This window comes from Nerophis lumbriciformis, linkage group LG17 (assembly GCF_033978685.3).
Source record: "Nerophis lumbriciformis linkage group LG17, RoL_Nlum_v2.1, whole genome shotgun sequence".
NCBI classification, from domain to species: Eukaryota; Metazoa; Chordata; class Actinopteri; order Syngnathiformes; family Syngnathidae; genus Nerophis; species Nerophis lumbriciformis.
The window spans coordinates 1,493,386-1,510,174 of record NC_084564.2 but is presented as its reverse complement, the minus strand read 5'-3'; the positions used below and the strand labels follow the sequence as shown (position 1 = coordinate 1,510,174).

General features: G+C 34.1%; 1 protein-coding gene across 2 annotated transcripts in view; it reads left to right on the top strand.

Annotated features, from left to right (window-relative positions):
• Positions 1-16,789, top strand: part of sptbn4b (spectrin, beta, non-erythrocytic 4b) — a 190,293-nt gene that overhangs the window by 161,009 nt on the left and 12,495 nt on the right. The window contains exons 38-40 of one of the 2 annotated variants that reach the window (XM_072914973.1): positions 13,803-13,863; positions 13,949-14,205; positions 14,817-14,984. In XM_072914973.1, coding sequence (XP_072771074.1) covers positions 13,803-13,863; positions 13,949-14,205; positions 14,817-14,984 — 486 coding nt within the window. Of the gene's footprint in view, positions 1-13,802; positions 13,864-13,948; positions 14,206-14,813; positions 14,985-16,789 lie in introns of both variants that reach the window. The other variant, XM_061972189.1, reaches the window with a different exon arrangement.

The window sequence follows — 16,789 nt, the reverse complement described above, 5'->3', positions numbered from 1 at the left end:
TACTTTTTTGGTGTAAATAACAGTACTTTGGTGGTGTAAATAACAGTAGTTCGTTGGTGTAAATAACAGTAGTTTGTTTATGTGAATACACGTAGTTTGTTGCTGTAAATACCATTAATTTGTTGGTGTAAATAACATTAGTTTGTTTATGTGAATAATAGTAGTTTGTTTATGGAAATAAAAGTAGTTTGTTGGTCTAAATAACAGTACTTTGTTGGTGTAAATACCAGTAGTTTGTTGGTGTAAATAACAGCAGTTTGTTGGTGTAAATAACATTAATTTATGTGAATAACAGTAGTTTGTTTATGTGAATAAAAGTAGTTTGTTGGTGCAAATAACAGCAGTTTGTTTATGTGGATAACAGTAGTTTGTTTATATAAATAAAAGTAGTTTGTTGGTCTAAATAACAGTAGCTTGTTGGTGTAAATAACAGCAGTTTGTTGCTGTAAATACCATTAATTTGTTGGTGTAAATAACATTAGTTTGTTTATGTGAATAACAGTAGTTTGTTTATGGAAATAAAAGTAGTTTGTTGGTCTAAATAACAGTACTTTGTTGGTGTAAATACCAGTAGTTTGTTGGTGTAAATAACAGTAGCTTGTTGGTGTAAATAACATTAATTTATGTGGAAAAACAGTAGTTTGTTTATGTGAATAAAAGTAGTTTGTTGGTGCAAATAACAGCAGTTTGTTGGTGTAAATAACATTAGTTTGTTTATGTGAATAACAGTAGTATGTTTATATAAATAAAAGTAGTTTGTTGGTCTAAATAACAGTACTTTGGTGGTGTAAATAACAGTAGTTTGTTGGTGGAAATAAAAGTAGTTTGTCGTTCTAAATAACAGTACTTTGTTGGTGTAAATAACAGTACTTTGGTGGTGTAAATAACAGTAGTTTGTTGGTGGAAATAAAAGTAGTTTGTCGTTCTAAATAACAGTACTTTGTTGGTGTAAATAACAGTACTTTGGTGGTGTAAATAACAGTAGTTTGTTGGTGTAAATTACAGTAGTCTGTTTATGTGAATACAACTAGTTTGTTGGTGTAAGTAGCATTAGTTTGTTTATGTGAATAACAGTAGTTTGTTTATGTAAATACAAGTAGTTTGTCATTCTAAATAACAGTGCTTTGTTGGTGTAAATAACAGTACTTTGGTGGTGTAAATAACAGTAGTTTGTTGGTGGAAATAAAAGTAGTTTGTTGCTGTAAATACCATTAATTTGTTGGTGCAAATAACAGCAGTTTGTTGGTGTAAATAACATTAGTTTGTTTATGTGAATAACAGTAGTTTGTTGGTCTAAATAACAGTACTTTGTTGGTGTAAATACTAGTAGTTTGTTGGTGTAAATAACAGTAGCTTGTTGGTGTAAATAACAGCAGTTTGTTGGTGTAACTAACATTAGTTTATGTGAATAACAGTAGTTTGTTTATGTGAATAAAAGTAGTTTGTTAGTGCAAATAACAGCAGTTTGTTGGTGTAAATAACATTAGTTTGTTTATGTGAATAACAGTAGTTTGTTGGTCTAAATAACAGTACTTTGGTGGTGGAAATAACAGTAGTTTGTTGGTGTAAATAAAAGTAGTTCGTTGGTGTAAATAACAGTAGTTTGTTTATGTGAATACAAGTAGTTTGTTTATGTGAATACAAGTAGTTTGTTGTTCTACATAATAGTACTTTGTTGGTGTAAATAACAGTACTTTGGTGGTGTAAATAACAGTAGTTTGTTGGTGGAAATACAAGTAGTTTGTTGCTGTAAATACCATTAATTTGTTGGTGTAAATAACATTAGTTTGTTTATGTGAATAACAGTAGTTTGTTTATGGAAATAAAAGTAGTTTGTTGGTCTAAATAACAGTACTTTGTTGGTGTAAATACTAGTAGTTTGTTGGTGTAAATAACAGTACTTTGTTGGTGTAAATTACAGTAGTCTGTTTATGTGAATACAACTAGTTTGTTGGTGTAAGTAGCATTAGTTTGTTTATGTGAATAACAGTAGTTTGTTTATGTAAATACAAGTAGTTTGTTGTTCTACATAATAGTACTTTGTTGGTGTAAATAACAGTAGTTTGTTGGTGTAAATAATAGTACTTTGTTGGTGTAAATAACAGTAGTCTGTTTATGTGAATACAAGTAGTTTGTTGGTGTAAATAACAGTAGTTTGTTTATGTGAATACAAGTAGTTTGTTGGTGTAAGTAGCATTAGTTTGTTTATGTGAATAACAGTAGTTTGTGTATGTAAATACAAGTAGTTTGTTGTTCTACATAATAGTACTTTGTTGGTGTAAATAACAGTACTATGGTGGTGTAAATAACAGTAGTTTGTTGGTGGAAATAAAAGTAGTTTGTCGTTCTAAATAACAGTACTTTGGTGGTGTAAATAACAGTAGTTTGTTGGTGGAAATTAAGATAGTCTGTTTATGTGAATACAACTAGTTTGTTGGTGTAAGTAGCATTAGTTTGTTTATGTGAATAACAGTAGTTTGTTTATGTAAATACAAGTAGTTTGTCGTTCTAAATAACAGTACTTTGTTGGTGTAAATAACAGTAGTTTGTTGGTGGAAATAAAAGTAGTTTGTTGCTGTAAATACCATTAATTTGTTGGTGTAAATAACATTAGTTTTTTTATGTGAATAACAGTAGTTTGTTTATGGAAATAAAAGTAGTTTGTTGGTCTAAATAACAGTACTTTGTTGGTGTAAATACCAGTAGTTTGTTGGTGTAAATAACAGTAGCTTGTTGGTGTAAATAACAGCAGTTTGCTGGTGTAAATAACATTAATTTATGTGAATAACAGTAGTTTGTTTATGTGAATAAAAGTAGTTTGTTGGTGCAAATAACAGCAGTTTGTTGGTGTGAATAACATTAGTTTGTTTATGTGAATAACAGTAGTTTGTTTATATAAATAAAAGTAGTTTGTTTATGGAAATAAAAGTAGTTTGTTGGTGTAAATAACAGCAGTTTACTGGTGTAAATAACATTAATTTATGTGAATAACAGTAGTTTGTTTATGTGAATAAAAGTAGTTTGTTGGTGCAAATAACATTAGTTTATTTATGTGAATAACAGTAGTTTGTTTATATAAATAAAAGTAGTTTGTTTATGGAAATAAAAGTAGTTTGTTGGTGTAAATAACAGCAGTTTGCTGGTGTAAATAACATTAATTTATGTGAATAACAGTAGTTTGTTTATGTGAATAAAAGTAGTTTGTTGGTGTAAATAACATTAGTTTATTTATGTGAATAACAGTAGTTTGTTTATATAAATAAAAGTAGTTTGTTTATATAAATAAAAGTAGTTTGTTGGTCTAAATAACAGTACTTTGTTGGTGTAAATAACAGTAGTTTGTTGGTGTAAATAAAAGTAGTTTGTTTGTGTAAATAACAGATGTCTATTAATGTAATCAACAGTTGTTTGTTTATGTAAATAAAAGTAGTTTCTTTGTGTAAATAAAATACGTTTGTTGGTGTAAATAACAGTAGTTTGTGCAAATAACAGTAGTTTGTTTATGTAAATGAAAGTAGTTTCTTGGTGTACATAAAACAAGTTTGCCGGTGTAAATAACAGTAGTTTGTTTATGTAAGTACAAGTAGTTTCTGCTTGTAAATAAAAGTAGTTTTGTGTAAATAAAAGTACTTTGTTGGCGGAACTAAAATTTGTTAGTTGATATAAATAAAGGTAGTTTGTTGTTGTAAATAAATGTAAAATGATGGTGTGAATAAAAGTATTTTGTTAGTGGAACTAAAAGTAGTTTCTCGATGTAAAAAAAAAAGGTAGTTTGTTGGTGTAAATAAAAATGATTTGTTGGTGTGAATAAAAGTAGTTTCTTGGCGTAAATAAAAGTAGGTTTGTGTAAACAAAATTAGTTTCTTGGTGTAAATAAAAGTACTTTGTTGGAGCAAATAAAAGTATTTGGTGTAAGTAACAATGCTTAGTTGGTACAAACAATAGTCATTTGTTGGTGTAAATAAAAGTAATGCGTTGGAGTAAATAAAAGTAGTTTGTTGGTCTAAATAACAGTACTTTGTTGGTGTAAATACCAGTAGTTTGTTGGTGTAAATAACAGTAGCTTGTTGGTGTAAATAACAGCAGTTTGTTGGTGTAAATAACATTAATTTATGTGAATAACAGTAGTTTGTTTATGTGAATAAAAGTAGTTTGTTGGTGCAAATAACAGCAGTTTGTTGGTGTAAATAACAGTAGTTTGTTGGTGTAAATAAAAGTAGTTTGTTGGTGTACATAAGAGTAGTTTGTTGGTGTAAATAACAGTAGTTTGTTTGTGTAAATAACAGATGTCTATTAATGTAATCAACACTTGTTTGTTTATGTAAATAAAAGTAGTTTCTTTGTGTAAATAAAATACGTTTGTTGGTGTAAATAACAGTAGTTTGTGTAAATAACAGTACTTTGGTGGTGTAAATAACAGTAGTTTGTTGGTGTAAATAAAAGTAGTTTGTTGGTGTAAATAACATTAGTTTGTTTATGTGAATACAAGTAGTTTGTTGCTGTAAATACCATTAATTTGTTGGTGTAAATAACATTAGTTTGTTTATGTGAATAACAGTAGTTTGTTTATGGAAATAAAAGTAGTTTGTTGGTCTAAATAACAGTACTTTGTTGGTGTAAATACCAGTAGTTTGTTGGTGTATATAACAGCAGCTTGTTGGTGTAAATAACAGCAGTTTGCTGGTGTAAATAACATAAATTTATGTGAATAACAGTAGTTTGTTTATGTGAATAAAAGTAGTTTGTTGGTGCAAATAACAGCAGTTTGTTTATGTGAATAACAGTAGTTTGTTTATATAAATAAAAGTAGTTTGATGGTCTAAATAACAGTAGTTTGTTGGTGTAAATAACAGTAGTTTGTTGGTGTAAATAAAAGTAGTTTGTTGGTGTAAATAACAGTAGTTTGTTTGTGTAAATAACAGATGTCTATTAATGTAATCAACACTTGTTTGTTTATGTAAATAAAAGTAGTTTCTTTGTGTAAATAAAATGTGTTTCTTGATGTAAATAAAAGTACTTTGTTGGCGGAACTAAAATTTGTTTGTTGATATAAATAAAGGTAGTTTGTCGTTGTAAATAAATGTAATATGATGGTGTGAATAAAAGTATTTTGTTAGTGGAACTAAAAGTAGTTTCCCGATGTAAAAAAAAAAAGGTAGTTTGTTGGTGTAAATAAAAATGATTTGTTGGTGTGAATAAAAGTAGTTTCTTGGCGTAAATAAAAGTAGGTTTGTGTAAACAAAATTAGTTTCTTGGTGTAAATAAAACACATTTTGTGGTGTAAATAACAGTAGTTTGTTGGTGTACATAAAAGTAGTTTGTTGGTGTACATAAGAGTAGTTTGTTGGTGTAAATAACAGTAGTTTGTTTGTGTAAATAACAGATGTCTATTAATGTAATCAACACTTGTTTGTTTATGTAAATAAAAGTAGTTTCTTTGTGTAAATAAAATACGTTTGTTGGTGTAAATAACAGTAGTTTGTGTAAATAACAGTAGTTTGTTTGTGTAAATAACAGATGTCTATTAATGTAATCAACAGTTGTTTGTTTATGTAAATAAAAGTAGTTTCTTTGTGTAAATAAAATACGTTTGTTGGTGTAAATAACAGTAGTTTGTGCAAATAACAGTAGTTTGTTTATGTGAATAACAGTAGTTTGTTTATATAAATAAAAGTAGTTTGTTTATATAAATAACAGTACTTTGTTGGTGTAAATAACAGTAATTTGTTGGTGTAAATAAAAGTAGTTTGTGTAAATAACAGATGTCTATTAATGTAATCAACAGTTGTTTGTTTATGTAAATAAAATATGTTTGTTGGTGTAAATAACAGTAGTTTTTGTAAATAACAGTAGTTTGTTTATGTAAATGAAAGTAGTTTCTTGGTGTAAATAAAACAAGTTTGCCGGTGTAAATAACAGTAGTTTGTTTATGTAAATACAAGTAGTTTCTGTGTAAATAAAATGTGTTTCTTGATGTAAATAAAAGTACTTTGTTGGCGGAACTAAAATGTGTTTGTTGATATAAATAAAGGTAGTTTGTTGTTGTAAATAAATGTATTATGACGGTGTGAATAAAAGTATTTTGTTAGTGGAACTAAAAGTAGTTTCTCGATGTAAAAAAAAAAAAGGTAGTTTGTTGGTGTAAATAAAAATGATTTGTTGGTGTGAATAAAAGTAGTTTCTTGGCGTAAATAAAAGTAGGTTTGTGTAAACAAAATTAGTTTCTTGGTGTAAATAAAAGTACTTTGTTGGAGCAAATAAAAGTATTTGGTGTAAGTAACAATACTTAGTTGGTACAAACAATAGTCATTTGTTGGTGTAAATAAAAGTAGTTTGTTGGTTGTTTTAAGACCTTTCTTAAAACCCATTTTTATTCACTGGCTTTTAACCCAGCATGAGACTTTGAACTGTTTTTAGCTTTTAACTTTTTGAACTGTTTTTAACTTTTAAACTGTTTTTATCTAACAAACTGTTCTTAGGGTAATTTATATTTGCTTTTTAATTGTGTATTTTTATTTCTGTTTTAAATGTTATTTTTTAGTCTGTCCTTTGCCTCTATTTCTTTGTGGTGTACAGCCCTTTGTTTTTCAACTGTGCTTGTCTTTAAAGGGCTTTATAAATAAAGTTGGTATGGTATGGTCAGAGGTGGGTAGAGTAGCCAGAAATTGTACTCAAGTAAGAGTACTGTTACTTTAGAGATTTATTACTCAAGTAAAAGTAAGGAGTAGTCACCCAAATATTTACTTGAGTAAAAGTAAAAAGTATGTTGTGAAAAAACTACTCAAGTACTGAGTAACTGATGAGTAACATACACACACACACATATATATATATATATATATATATATATATATATACATACATACATATACATTGATATATACAGTATATAATTTATATGTATTTATTTTGCTGTTTTTGTTTACATGTTAAAGGTGTTTTCATGAATATACATGCATGTTTAACACATATAGATTCCTTTCTTTCATGAAGACAAGAATATAAGTTGGTGTATTACCTGATTCTGATGACTTGCATTGATTGTAATCAGACAGTAGTGATGATAACGTCCACGTTTTCAAATGGAGGAGAAGAAAAGTTCCTCCTTTCTGTCTAATACCACATGAAAGTGGTTGGTTTTTGGCATCTTATTTGTCCAGCTTCCATATTCGTTTTTATACACTTTACAAGAAATATATTGGCGTCAAACTCCTTAGCTTGCTAGCTTGTTTGCGCTGGCTTTCGGAGACTCTTGTTTTGAAAGCGCAGGCGCGATGGAGCGGCACTTTTATTGTGAAGACAGGAACTGTGCAGTCAGTCTTTAGGCTTTCGACGGGATGTACGGTTGAAATAAAAAAAGGGTCTTTTTTCCTTCACACTTTTGATTGATTGATTGGAACTTTTATTAGTAGATTGCACAGTACAGTACATATTCCGTACGATTGACCACTAAATGGTAACACCCCAATACGTTTTTCAACTTGTTTAAGTCAGGTCATGTGACCGCCTGGCTCTGTTTGATTGGTCCAACGTCACCAGTGACTGCATCTGATTGGTGGAACGGAGTGAACGTCACCAGTGACTGTATTTGTTGAAACGCAGGCACTATGAAGGTCTGTCTGACAGACCAAAACAAACAAAAAAAAAATTAGTAGCGAGTAGCGAGCTGAATGTAGATAAAAGTAGCGGAGTAAAAGTAGCGTTTCTTCTTAGGCCGTTTATTGAACTACTCCCACACTTTTGACGACTTTTGGCGTGCTTTTTTCCCCTAGCTCGCACCGCTCGCATCGTCTGCTTTGCGCTCCGCCATGACGGTAGTGTGACGTAAATATGCGACGCGTCGGAGCACAAAAACGGCGTCGACGTATTTACGTAACCGATGACGTCGACTATGTCGACGCGTCGTTTCAGCCCTAGTTTGTTGTTCTACATAATAGTACTTTGTTGGTGTAAATAACAGTACTTTGGTGGTGTAAATAACAGTAGTTTGTTGGTGTAAATAAAAGTAGTTTGTTGGTGTAAATAACATTAGTTTGTTTATGTGAATACAAGTAGTTTGTTGCTGTAAATACCATTAATTTGTTGGTGTAAATAACATTAGTTTGTTTATGTGAATAACAGTAGTTTGTTTATGGAAATAAAAGTAGTTTGTTGGTGTAAATAACAGTACTTTGTTGGTGTAAATACCAGTACTTTGTTGGTGTAAATACCAGTAGTTTGTTGGTGTAAATAACAGTAGCTTGTTGGTGTAAATAACAGCAGTTTGCTGGTGTAAATAACATTAATTTATGTGAATAACATTAGTTTGTTTATGTGAATAACAGTAGTTTGTTTATATAAATAAAAGTAGTTTGTTGGTCTAAATAACAGTACTTTGTTGGTGTAAATAACAGTAGTTTGTTGGTGTAAATAAAAGTAGTGTGTTGGTGTACATAAGAGTAGTTTGTTGGTGTAAATAACAGTAGTTTGTTTGTGTAAATAACAGATGTCTATTAATGTAATCAACACTTGTTTGTTTATGTAAATAAAAGTAGTTTCTTTGTGTAAATAAAATACGTTTGTTGGTGTAAATAACAGTAGTTTGTGTAAATAACAGTAGTTTGTTTGTGTAAATAACAGATGTCTATTAATGTAATCAACAGTTGTTTGTTTATGTAAATAAAAGTAGTTTCTTTGTGTAAATAAAATACGTTTGTTGGTGTAAATAACAGTAGTTTGTGTAAATAACAGTAGTTTGTTTATGTAAATGAAAGTAGTTTCTTGGTGTAAATAAAACAAGTTTGCCGGTGTAAATAACAGTAGTTTGTTTATGTAAATACAAGTAGTTTCTGCTTGTAAATACAAGTAGTTTCTGTGTAAATAAAATGTGTTTCTTGATGTAAATAAAAGTACTTTGTTGGCGGAACTAAAATTTGTTTGTTGATATAAATAAAGGTAGTTTGTTGTTGTAAATAAATGTAATATGATGGTGTGAATAAAAGTATTTTGTTAGTGGAACTAAAAGTAGTTTCTCGATGTAAAACAAAAAGGTAGTTTGTTGATGTAAATAAAAATTATTTGTTGTTGTGAATAAAAGTAGTTTCTTGGCGTAAATAAAAGTAGGTTTGTGTAAACAAAATTAGTTTCTTGGTGTAAATAAAACACATTTTGTGGTGTAAATAAAAGTATTTGGTGTAAGTAACAATACTTAGTTGGTACAAACAATAGTCATTTGTTGGTGTAAATAAAAGTAATGCGTTGGAGTAAATAACAGAAGTTTGTTTATGTGAATACAAGTAGTTTGTTGCTGTAAATACCATTAATTTGTTGGTGTAAATAACATTAGTTTGTTTATGTGAATAACAGTTGTTTGTTTATGGAAATAAAAGTAGTTTGTTGGTGTAAATAACATTAATTTATGTGAATAACAGTAGTTTGTTTATGTGAATAAAAGTAGTTTGTTGGTGCAAATAACAGCAGTTTGTTGGTGTAAATAACATTAGTTTGTTTATGTGAATAACAGTAGTTTGTTTATATAAATAAAAGTAGTTTCTTTATAAGTTTGTTGGTCTAAATAACAGTACTTTGTTGGTGTAAATAACAGTAGTTTGTTGGTGTAAATAAAAGTAGTTTGTTTGTATACATAAGAGTAGTTTGTTGGTGTAAATAACAGTAGTTTGTTTGTGTAAATAACAGATGTCTATTAATGCAATCAACACTTGTTTGTTTATGTAAATAAAAGTAGTTTCTTTGTGTAAATAAAATACGTTTGTTGGTGTAAATAACAGTAGTTTGTGTAAATAACAGTAGTTTGTTTATACGAATAACAGTAGTTTGTTTATATAAATAAAAGTAGTTTGTTTATATAAATAAAAGTAGTTTGTTGGTCTAAATAACAGTACTTTGTTGGTGTAAATAACAGTAGTTTGTTGGTGTAAATAAAAGTAGTTTGTTTGTGTAAATAACAGATGTCTATTAATGTAATCAACAGTTGTTTGTTTATGTAAATAAAAGTAGTTTCTTTGTGTAAATAAAATATGTTTGTTGGTGTAAATAACAGTAGTTTGTGTAAATAACAGTAGTTTGTTTATGTAAATTAAAGTAGTTTCTTGGTGTAAATAAAACAAGTTTGCCGGTGTAAATAACAGTAGTTTGTTTCTGTAAATACAAGTAGTTTCTGTGTAAATAAAATGTGTTTCTTGATGTAAATAAAAGTACTTTGTTGGCGGAACTAAAATTTGTTTGTTGATATAAATAAAGGTAGTTTGTTGTTGTAAATAAATGTAATATGATGGTGTGAATAAAAGTATTTTGTTAGTGGAACTAAAAGTAGTTTCTCGATGTAAAAAAAAAAAGGTAGTTTGTTGGTGTAAATAAAAATGATTTGTTGGTGTGAATAAAAGTAGTTTCTTGGCGTAAATAAAAGTAGGTTTGTGTAAACAAAATTAGTTTCTTGGTGTAAATAAAAGTACTTTGTTGGAGCAAATAAAAGTATTTGGTGTAAGTAACAATACTTAGTTGGTACAAACAATAGTCATTTGTTGGTGTAAATAAAAGTAGTTTGTTGGTTGTTTTAAGACCTTTCTTAAAACCCATTTTTATTCACTGGCTTTTAACCCAGCATGAGACTTTGAACTGTTTTTAGCTTTTAACTTTTTGAACTGTTTTTAACTTTTAAACTGTTTTTATCTAACAAACTGTTCTTAGGGTAATTTATATTTGCTTTTTAATTGTGTATTTTTATTTCTGTTTTAAATGTTATTTTTTAGTCTGTCCTTTGCCTCTATTTCTTTGTGGTGTACAGCCCTTTGTTTTTCAACTGTGCTTGTCTTTAAAGGGCTTTATAAATAAAGTTGGTATGGTATGGTCAGAGGTGGGTAGAGTAGCCAGAAATTGTACTTAAGTAAGAGTACTGTTACTTTATAGAGATTTATTACTCAAGTAAAAGTAAGGAGTAGTCACCCAAATATTTACTTGAGTAAAAGTAAAAAGTATGTTGTGAAAAAACTACTCAAGTACTGAGTAACTGATGAGTAACATATATACATACATACATATACATTGATATATACAGTATATAATTTATATGTATTTATTTTGCTGTTTTTGTTTACATGTTAAAGATGTTTTAATGAATATACATGCATGTTTAACACATATAGATTCCTTTCTTTCATGAAGACAAGAATATAAGTTGGTGTATTACCTGATTCTGATGACTTGCATTGATTGTAATCAGACAGTAGTGATGATAACGTCCACGTTTTCAAATGGAGGAGAAGAAAAGTTCCTCCTTTCTGTCTAATACCACATGAAAGCGGTGGGTTTTTGGCATCTTATTTGTCCAGCTTCCATGTTCGTTTTTATACACTTTACAAGAAATACATTGGCGGCAAACTCCTTAGCTTGCTAGCTTGTTTGCGCTGGCTTTCGGAGACTCTTGTTTTGAAAGCGCAGGCGCGATGGAGCGGCACTTTTATTGTGAAGACAGGAACTGTGCAGTCAGTCTTTAGGCTTTTGACGGGATGTACGGTTGAAATAAAAAAGGGTCTTTTTTTCCTTCACACTTTTGATTGATTGATTGGAACTTTTATTAGTAGATTGCACAGTACAGTACATATTCCGTACAATTGACCACTAAATGGTAACACCCCGATACGTTTTTCAACTTGTTTAAGTCAGGTCATGTGACCGCCTGGCTCTGTTTGATTGGTCCAACGTCACCAGTGACTGCATCTGATTGGTGGAACGGAGTGAACGTCACCAGTGACTGTATTTGTTGAAACGCAGGCACTATGAAGGTCTGTCTGACAGACCAAAACAAACAAAAAAAAAATGAGTAGCGAGTAGCGAGCTGAATGTAGATAAAAGTAGCGGAGTAAAAGTAGCGTTTCTTCTTAGGCCGTTTATTGAACTACTCCCACACTTTTGACGACTTTTGGCGTGCTTTTTTCCCCTAGCTCGCACCGCTCGCATCGTCTGCTTTGCGCTCCGCCATGACGGTAGTGTGACGTAAATATGCGACGCGTCGGAGCACAAAAACGGCGTCGACGTATTTACGTAACCGATGACGTCGACTATGTCGACGCGTCGTTTCAGCCCTAGTTTGTTGTTCTACATAATAGTACTTTGTTGGTGTAAATAACAGTACTTTGGTGGTGTAAATAACAGTAGTTTGTTGGTGTAAATAAAAGTAGTTTGTTGGTGTAAATAACATTAGTTTGTTTATGTGAATACAAGTAGTTTGTTGCTGTAAATACCATTAATTTGTTGGTGTAAATAACATTAGTTTGTTTATGTGAATAACAGTAGTTTGTTTATGGAAATAAAAGTAGTTTGTTGGTGTAAATAACAGTACTTTGTTGGTGTAAATACCAGTACTTTGTTGGTGTAAATACCAGTAGTTTGTTGGTGTAAATAACAGTAGCTTGTTGGTGTAAATAACAGCAGTTTGCTGGTGTAAATAACATTAATTTATGTGAATAACATTAGTTTGTTTATGTGAATAACAGTAGTTTGTTTATATAAATAAAAGTAGTTTGTTGGTCTAAATAACAGTACTTTGTTGGTGTAAATAACAGTAGTTTGTTGGTGTAAATAAAAGTAGTGTGTTGGTGTACATAAGAGTAGTTTGTTGGTGTAAATAACAGTAGTTTGTTTGTGTAAATAACAGATGTCTATTAATGTAATCAACACTTGTTTGTTTATGTAAATAAAAGTAGTTTCTTTGTGTAAATAAAATACGTTTGTTGGTGTAAATAACAGTAGTTTGTGTAAATAACAGTAGTTTGTTTGTGTAAATAACAGATGTCTATTAATGTAATCAACAGTTGTTTGTTTATGTAAATAAAAGTAGTTTCTTTGTGTAAATAAAATACGTTTGTTGGTGTAAATAACAGTAGTTTGTTTATGTGAATAACAGTAGTTTGTTTATATAAATAAAAGTAGTTTGTTGGTTTAAATAACAGTACTTTGTTGGTGTAAATAACAGTAGTTTGTTGGTGTAAATAAAAGTAGTTTGTTTGTATACATAAGAGTAGTTTGTTGGTGTAAATAACAGTAGTTTGTTTGTGTAAATAACAGATGTCTATTAATGTAATCAACAGTTGTTTGTTTATGTAAATAAAAGTAGTTTCTTTGTGTAAATAAAATACGTTTGTTGGTGTAAATAACAGTAGTTTGTGTAAATAACAGTAGTTTGTTTATGTAAATTAAAGTAGTTTCTTGGTGTACATAAAACAAGTTTGCCGGTGTAAATAACAGTAGTTTGTTTATGTAAATACAAGTAGTTTCTGCTTGTAAATAAAAGTAGTTTTGCGTAAATAAAATGTGTTTCTTGATGTAAATAAAAGTACTTTGTTGGCGGAACTAAAATTTGTTTGTTGATATAAATAAAGGTAGTTTGTTGTTGTAAATAAATGTAATATGTTTGTGTGAATAAAAGTATTTTGTTAGTGGAACTAAAAGTAGTTTCTCGATGTAAAAAAAAAGGTAGTTTGTTGGTGTAAATAAAAATGATTTGTTGGTGTAAATAAAAGTAGTTTCTTGGTGTAAATAAAAGTAGGTTTGTGTAAACAAAATGAGTTTCTTGGTGTAAATAAAACACATTTTGTGGTGTAAATAAAAGTATTTGGTGTAAGTAACAATACTTAGTTGGTACAAACAATAGTCATTTGTTGGTGTAAATAAAAGTAGTTTGATGGTGTAAATAAAAGTACTTAGTTGGAGTAAATAAAAGTAGTTTGTTGGTGTAAATAAAAGTACTTAGTTGGTATAAACAATAGTAATGTGTTGGAGTAAATAAAAGTACTTTTCTTGCCCAGAGAGAGAAGACCCACCATGGCAGAAATAGTGGAGCAGCTTCAGGAAAGAGAAGCAGCCCAGGTTAGACATTTCTGCAATCATTTATTGTAAGAATGCAGTCTTTTTATGTCAATATATTCATCTTTCTGACCCCGCCCCCTTTCAGGCCCGAGGCGAGGTGCCCCGCCTACCCAACGGCCTACCGGAGAAGTCTTCCCGTTCCGACCGGCCTCGTGCTCGGGACAGACCCAAACCGCGGCGCCGACCGCGGCCAAAAGAGTCGGGCGACACGACGCGGCGGTCCCGCTCGGCTCCCGCCCAGAGCGGCCCGGCGGTCACGCAGCCGCCGAGCCACAGCGCTCACCACGAGGGCTTCCTCTTCCGCAAGCTGGACATCGAGACCCTGAAGAAGAGCACCAACAGGTGGGTCTGCATGACGCTTGGTGTTCACGCACTTCAAATAATGAGCGCATCCTCCAGAGAGAAGCAACGGTCTTGCGCCGCGCTGCGCTGCCCCCTTGTGGCTTGGCTGACCTCACGCACACAAAGCACCGCCTCTTTATCGCATGGACATCTTCCACGTGCATTCCCTGAAATGTGCATGGAAGCAAGGATGTTCACGGCAGCTCCACCATGTTGGAAGTTGTTCAAAGTTGTACTTTAACCAAATGTTTCTGCTCTCTGGTTTCCGTCCTCGCCGCTGCTGGCTGCTGCCCCCCCCCCTCCTACACCTCAAGGTAAGTCCTATTTAAACCCCGACTACTTCCACCCGCCCCAGGCTGTATGTAGACTGTAGACCCCTGCACGTTTTCCCACGCCTCCCTTGGCGTCCGTCTCGTGTTTGTACAGCAGTGTGTTTTCTCCTACTCCCTTCTTGGTGTTGGTCCTTCTTTGCCCACCGACCTGTAAGCTCAGGTGAGTGAGGTGTCAGCTTAGCAGCGGCTACTCTGCAGCGCCGCCTAACTCGCTGCGTCTCCTCCCCTCCTCCTCCCTCCTTTCCCCACCCCCCCCGTGGTCCTCTCGCACCTCAGCAGGTCCTGGGTCAACTTGTACTGCGTGCTGAACAAAGGGGAGCTGGGCTTCTACAAGGACGCCAAGAACACGGCCACGGCGTACAACAACGAGCCGTCGCTCAACCTGGCCCAGTGTCACTGTGACGTCACCAACGGATACAAGAAAAAGAAGAACGTCTTCACGCTCAAGTACGTCTTACTTGTCCCCGCTAAGGTGCTAAAGCGCTAGCTTGCCCCGGTCTGGATTATTTCAACATCTCAACTACAAACCATCCATCCATCCATCCATCCATCTTCTTCCGCTTATCCGAGGTCGGGTCGCGGGGGCAGCAGCCTAAGCAGGGAAGCCCAGACTTCCCTCTCCCCAGCCACTTCGTCCAGCTCTTCCTGTGGGACCCCGAGGCGTTCCCAGGCCAGCCGAGAGACATAGTCTTCCCAACGTGTCCTGGGTCTTCCCCGCGGCCTCCTACCGGTCGGACGTGCCCTAAACACCTCCCTAGGGAGGCGTTCGGGTGGCATCCTGACCAGATGCCCGAACCACCTCATCTGGCTCCTCTCGATGTGGAGGAGCAGCGGCTTTACTTTGAGCTCCCCCCGGATGGCAGAGCTTCTCACCCTATCTCTAAGGGAGAGCCCCGCCACCCGGCGGAGGAAACTCATTTCGGCCGCTTGTACCCGTGATCTTGTCCTTTCGGTCATAACCCAAAGCTCATGACCATAGGTGAGGATGGGAACGTAGATCGACCGGTAAATTGAGAGCTTTGCCTTCCGGCTCAGCTCCTTCTTCACCACAACGGATCGATACAGCGTCCGCATTACTGAAGACGCCGCACCGATCCGCCTGTCGATCTCACGATCCACTCTTCCCTCACTCGTGAACAAGACTCCGAGGTACTTGAACTCCTCCACTTGGGGCAAGATCTCCTCCCCAACCCGGAGATGGCACTCCACCCTTTTCCGGGCGAGAACCATGGACTCGGACTTGGAGGTGCTGATTCTCATCCCAGTCGCTTCACACTCGGCTGCGAACCGATCCAGTGAGAGCTGAAGATCCTGGCCAGATGAAGCCATCAGGACCACATCATCTGCAAAAAGCAGAGACCTAATCCTGCAGCCACCAAACCAGATCCCCCCAACGCCTTGACTGCGCCTAGAAATTCTGTCCATAAAAGTTATGAACAGAATGGGTGACAAAGGGCAGCCTTGGCGGAGTCCAACCCTCACTGGAAACGTGTCCGACTTACTACCGGCAATGCGGACCAGGCTCTGGCACTGATCATACAGGGAGTGGACTGCCACAATCAGACAGTCCGACACCCCATACTCTCTGAGCACTCCCCACAGGACTTCCCGAGGGACACGGTCGAATGCCTTCTCCAAGTCCACAAAACACATGTAGACTGGTTGGGCAAACTCCCATGCACCTTCAAGGACCCTGCGGAGAGTATAGAGCTGGTCCACAGTTCCACGACCAGGACGAAAACCACACTGTTCCTCCTGAATCCGAGGTTCGACTATCCGGCGTAGCCTCCTCTCCAGTACACCTGAATAGACCTTACCGGGAAGGCTGAGGAGTGTGATCCCACGATAGTTAGAACACACCCTCCGGTTCCCCTTCTTAAAGAGAGGAACCACCACCCCGGTCTGCCAATCCAGTGGCACCGCCCCCGATGTCCACGCGATGCTGCAGAGTCAACTACGAACCCCCGTTTCTATATGAGTTGGAAATTGTGTTAGATGTAAATATAAACGGAATACAATGATTTGCAAATCCTTTTTCAACCCATATTCAATTGAATGCACTACAAAGACAACATACCGTATTTTCCGCACCATAAGGCGCCCTGGGTTATAAGCCGCGCCTTCAATGAACGGCATATTTCAAAACTTTGTCCACCTATAAGCCGCCCCGTGTTATAAGCCGCATCTAACTGCGCTAAAGGAATGTCAAAAAAACAGTCAGATAGGTCAGTCAAACTTTAATAATATATTAA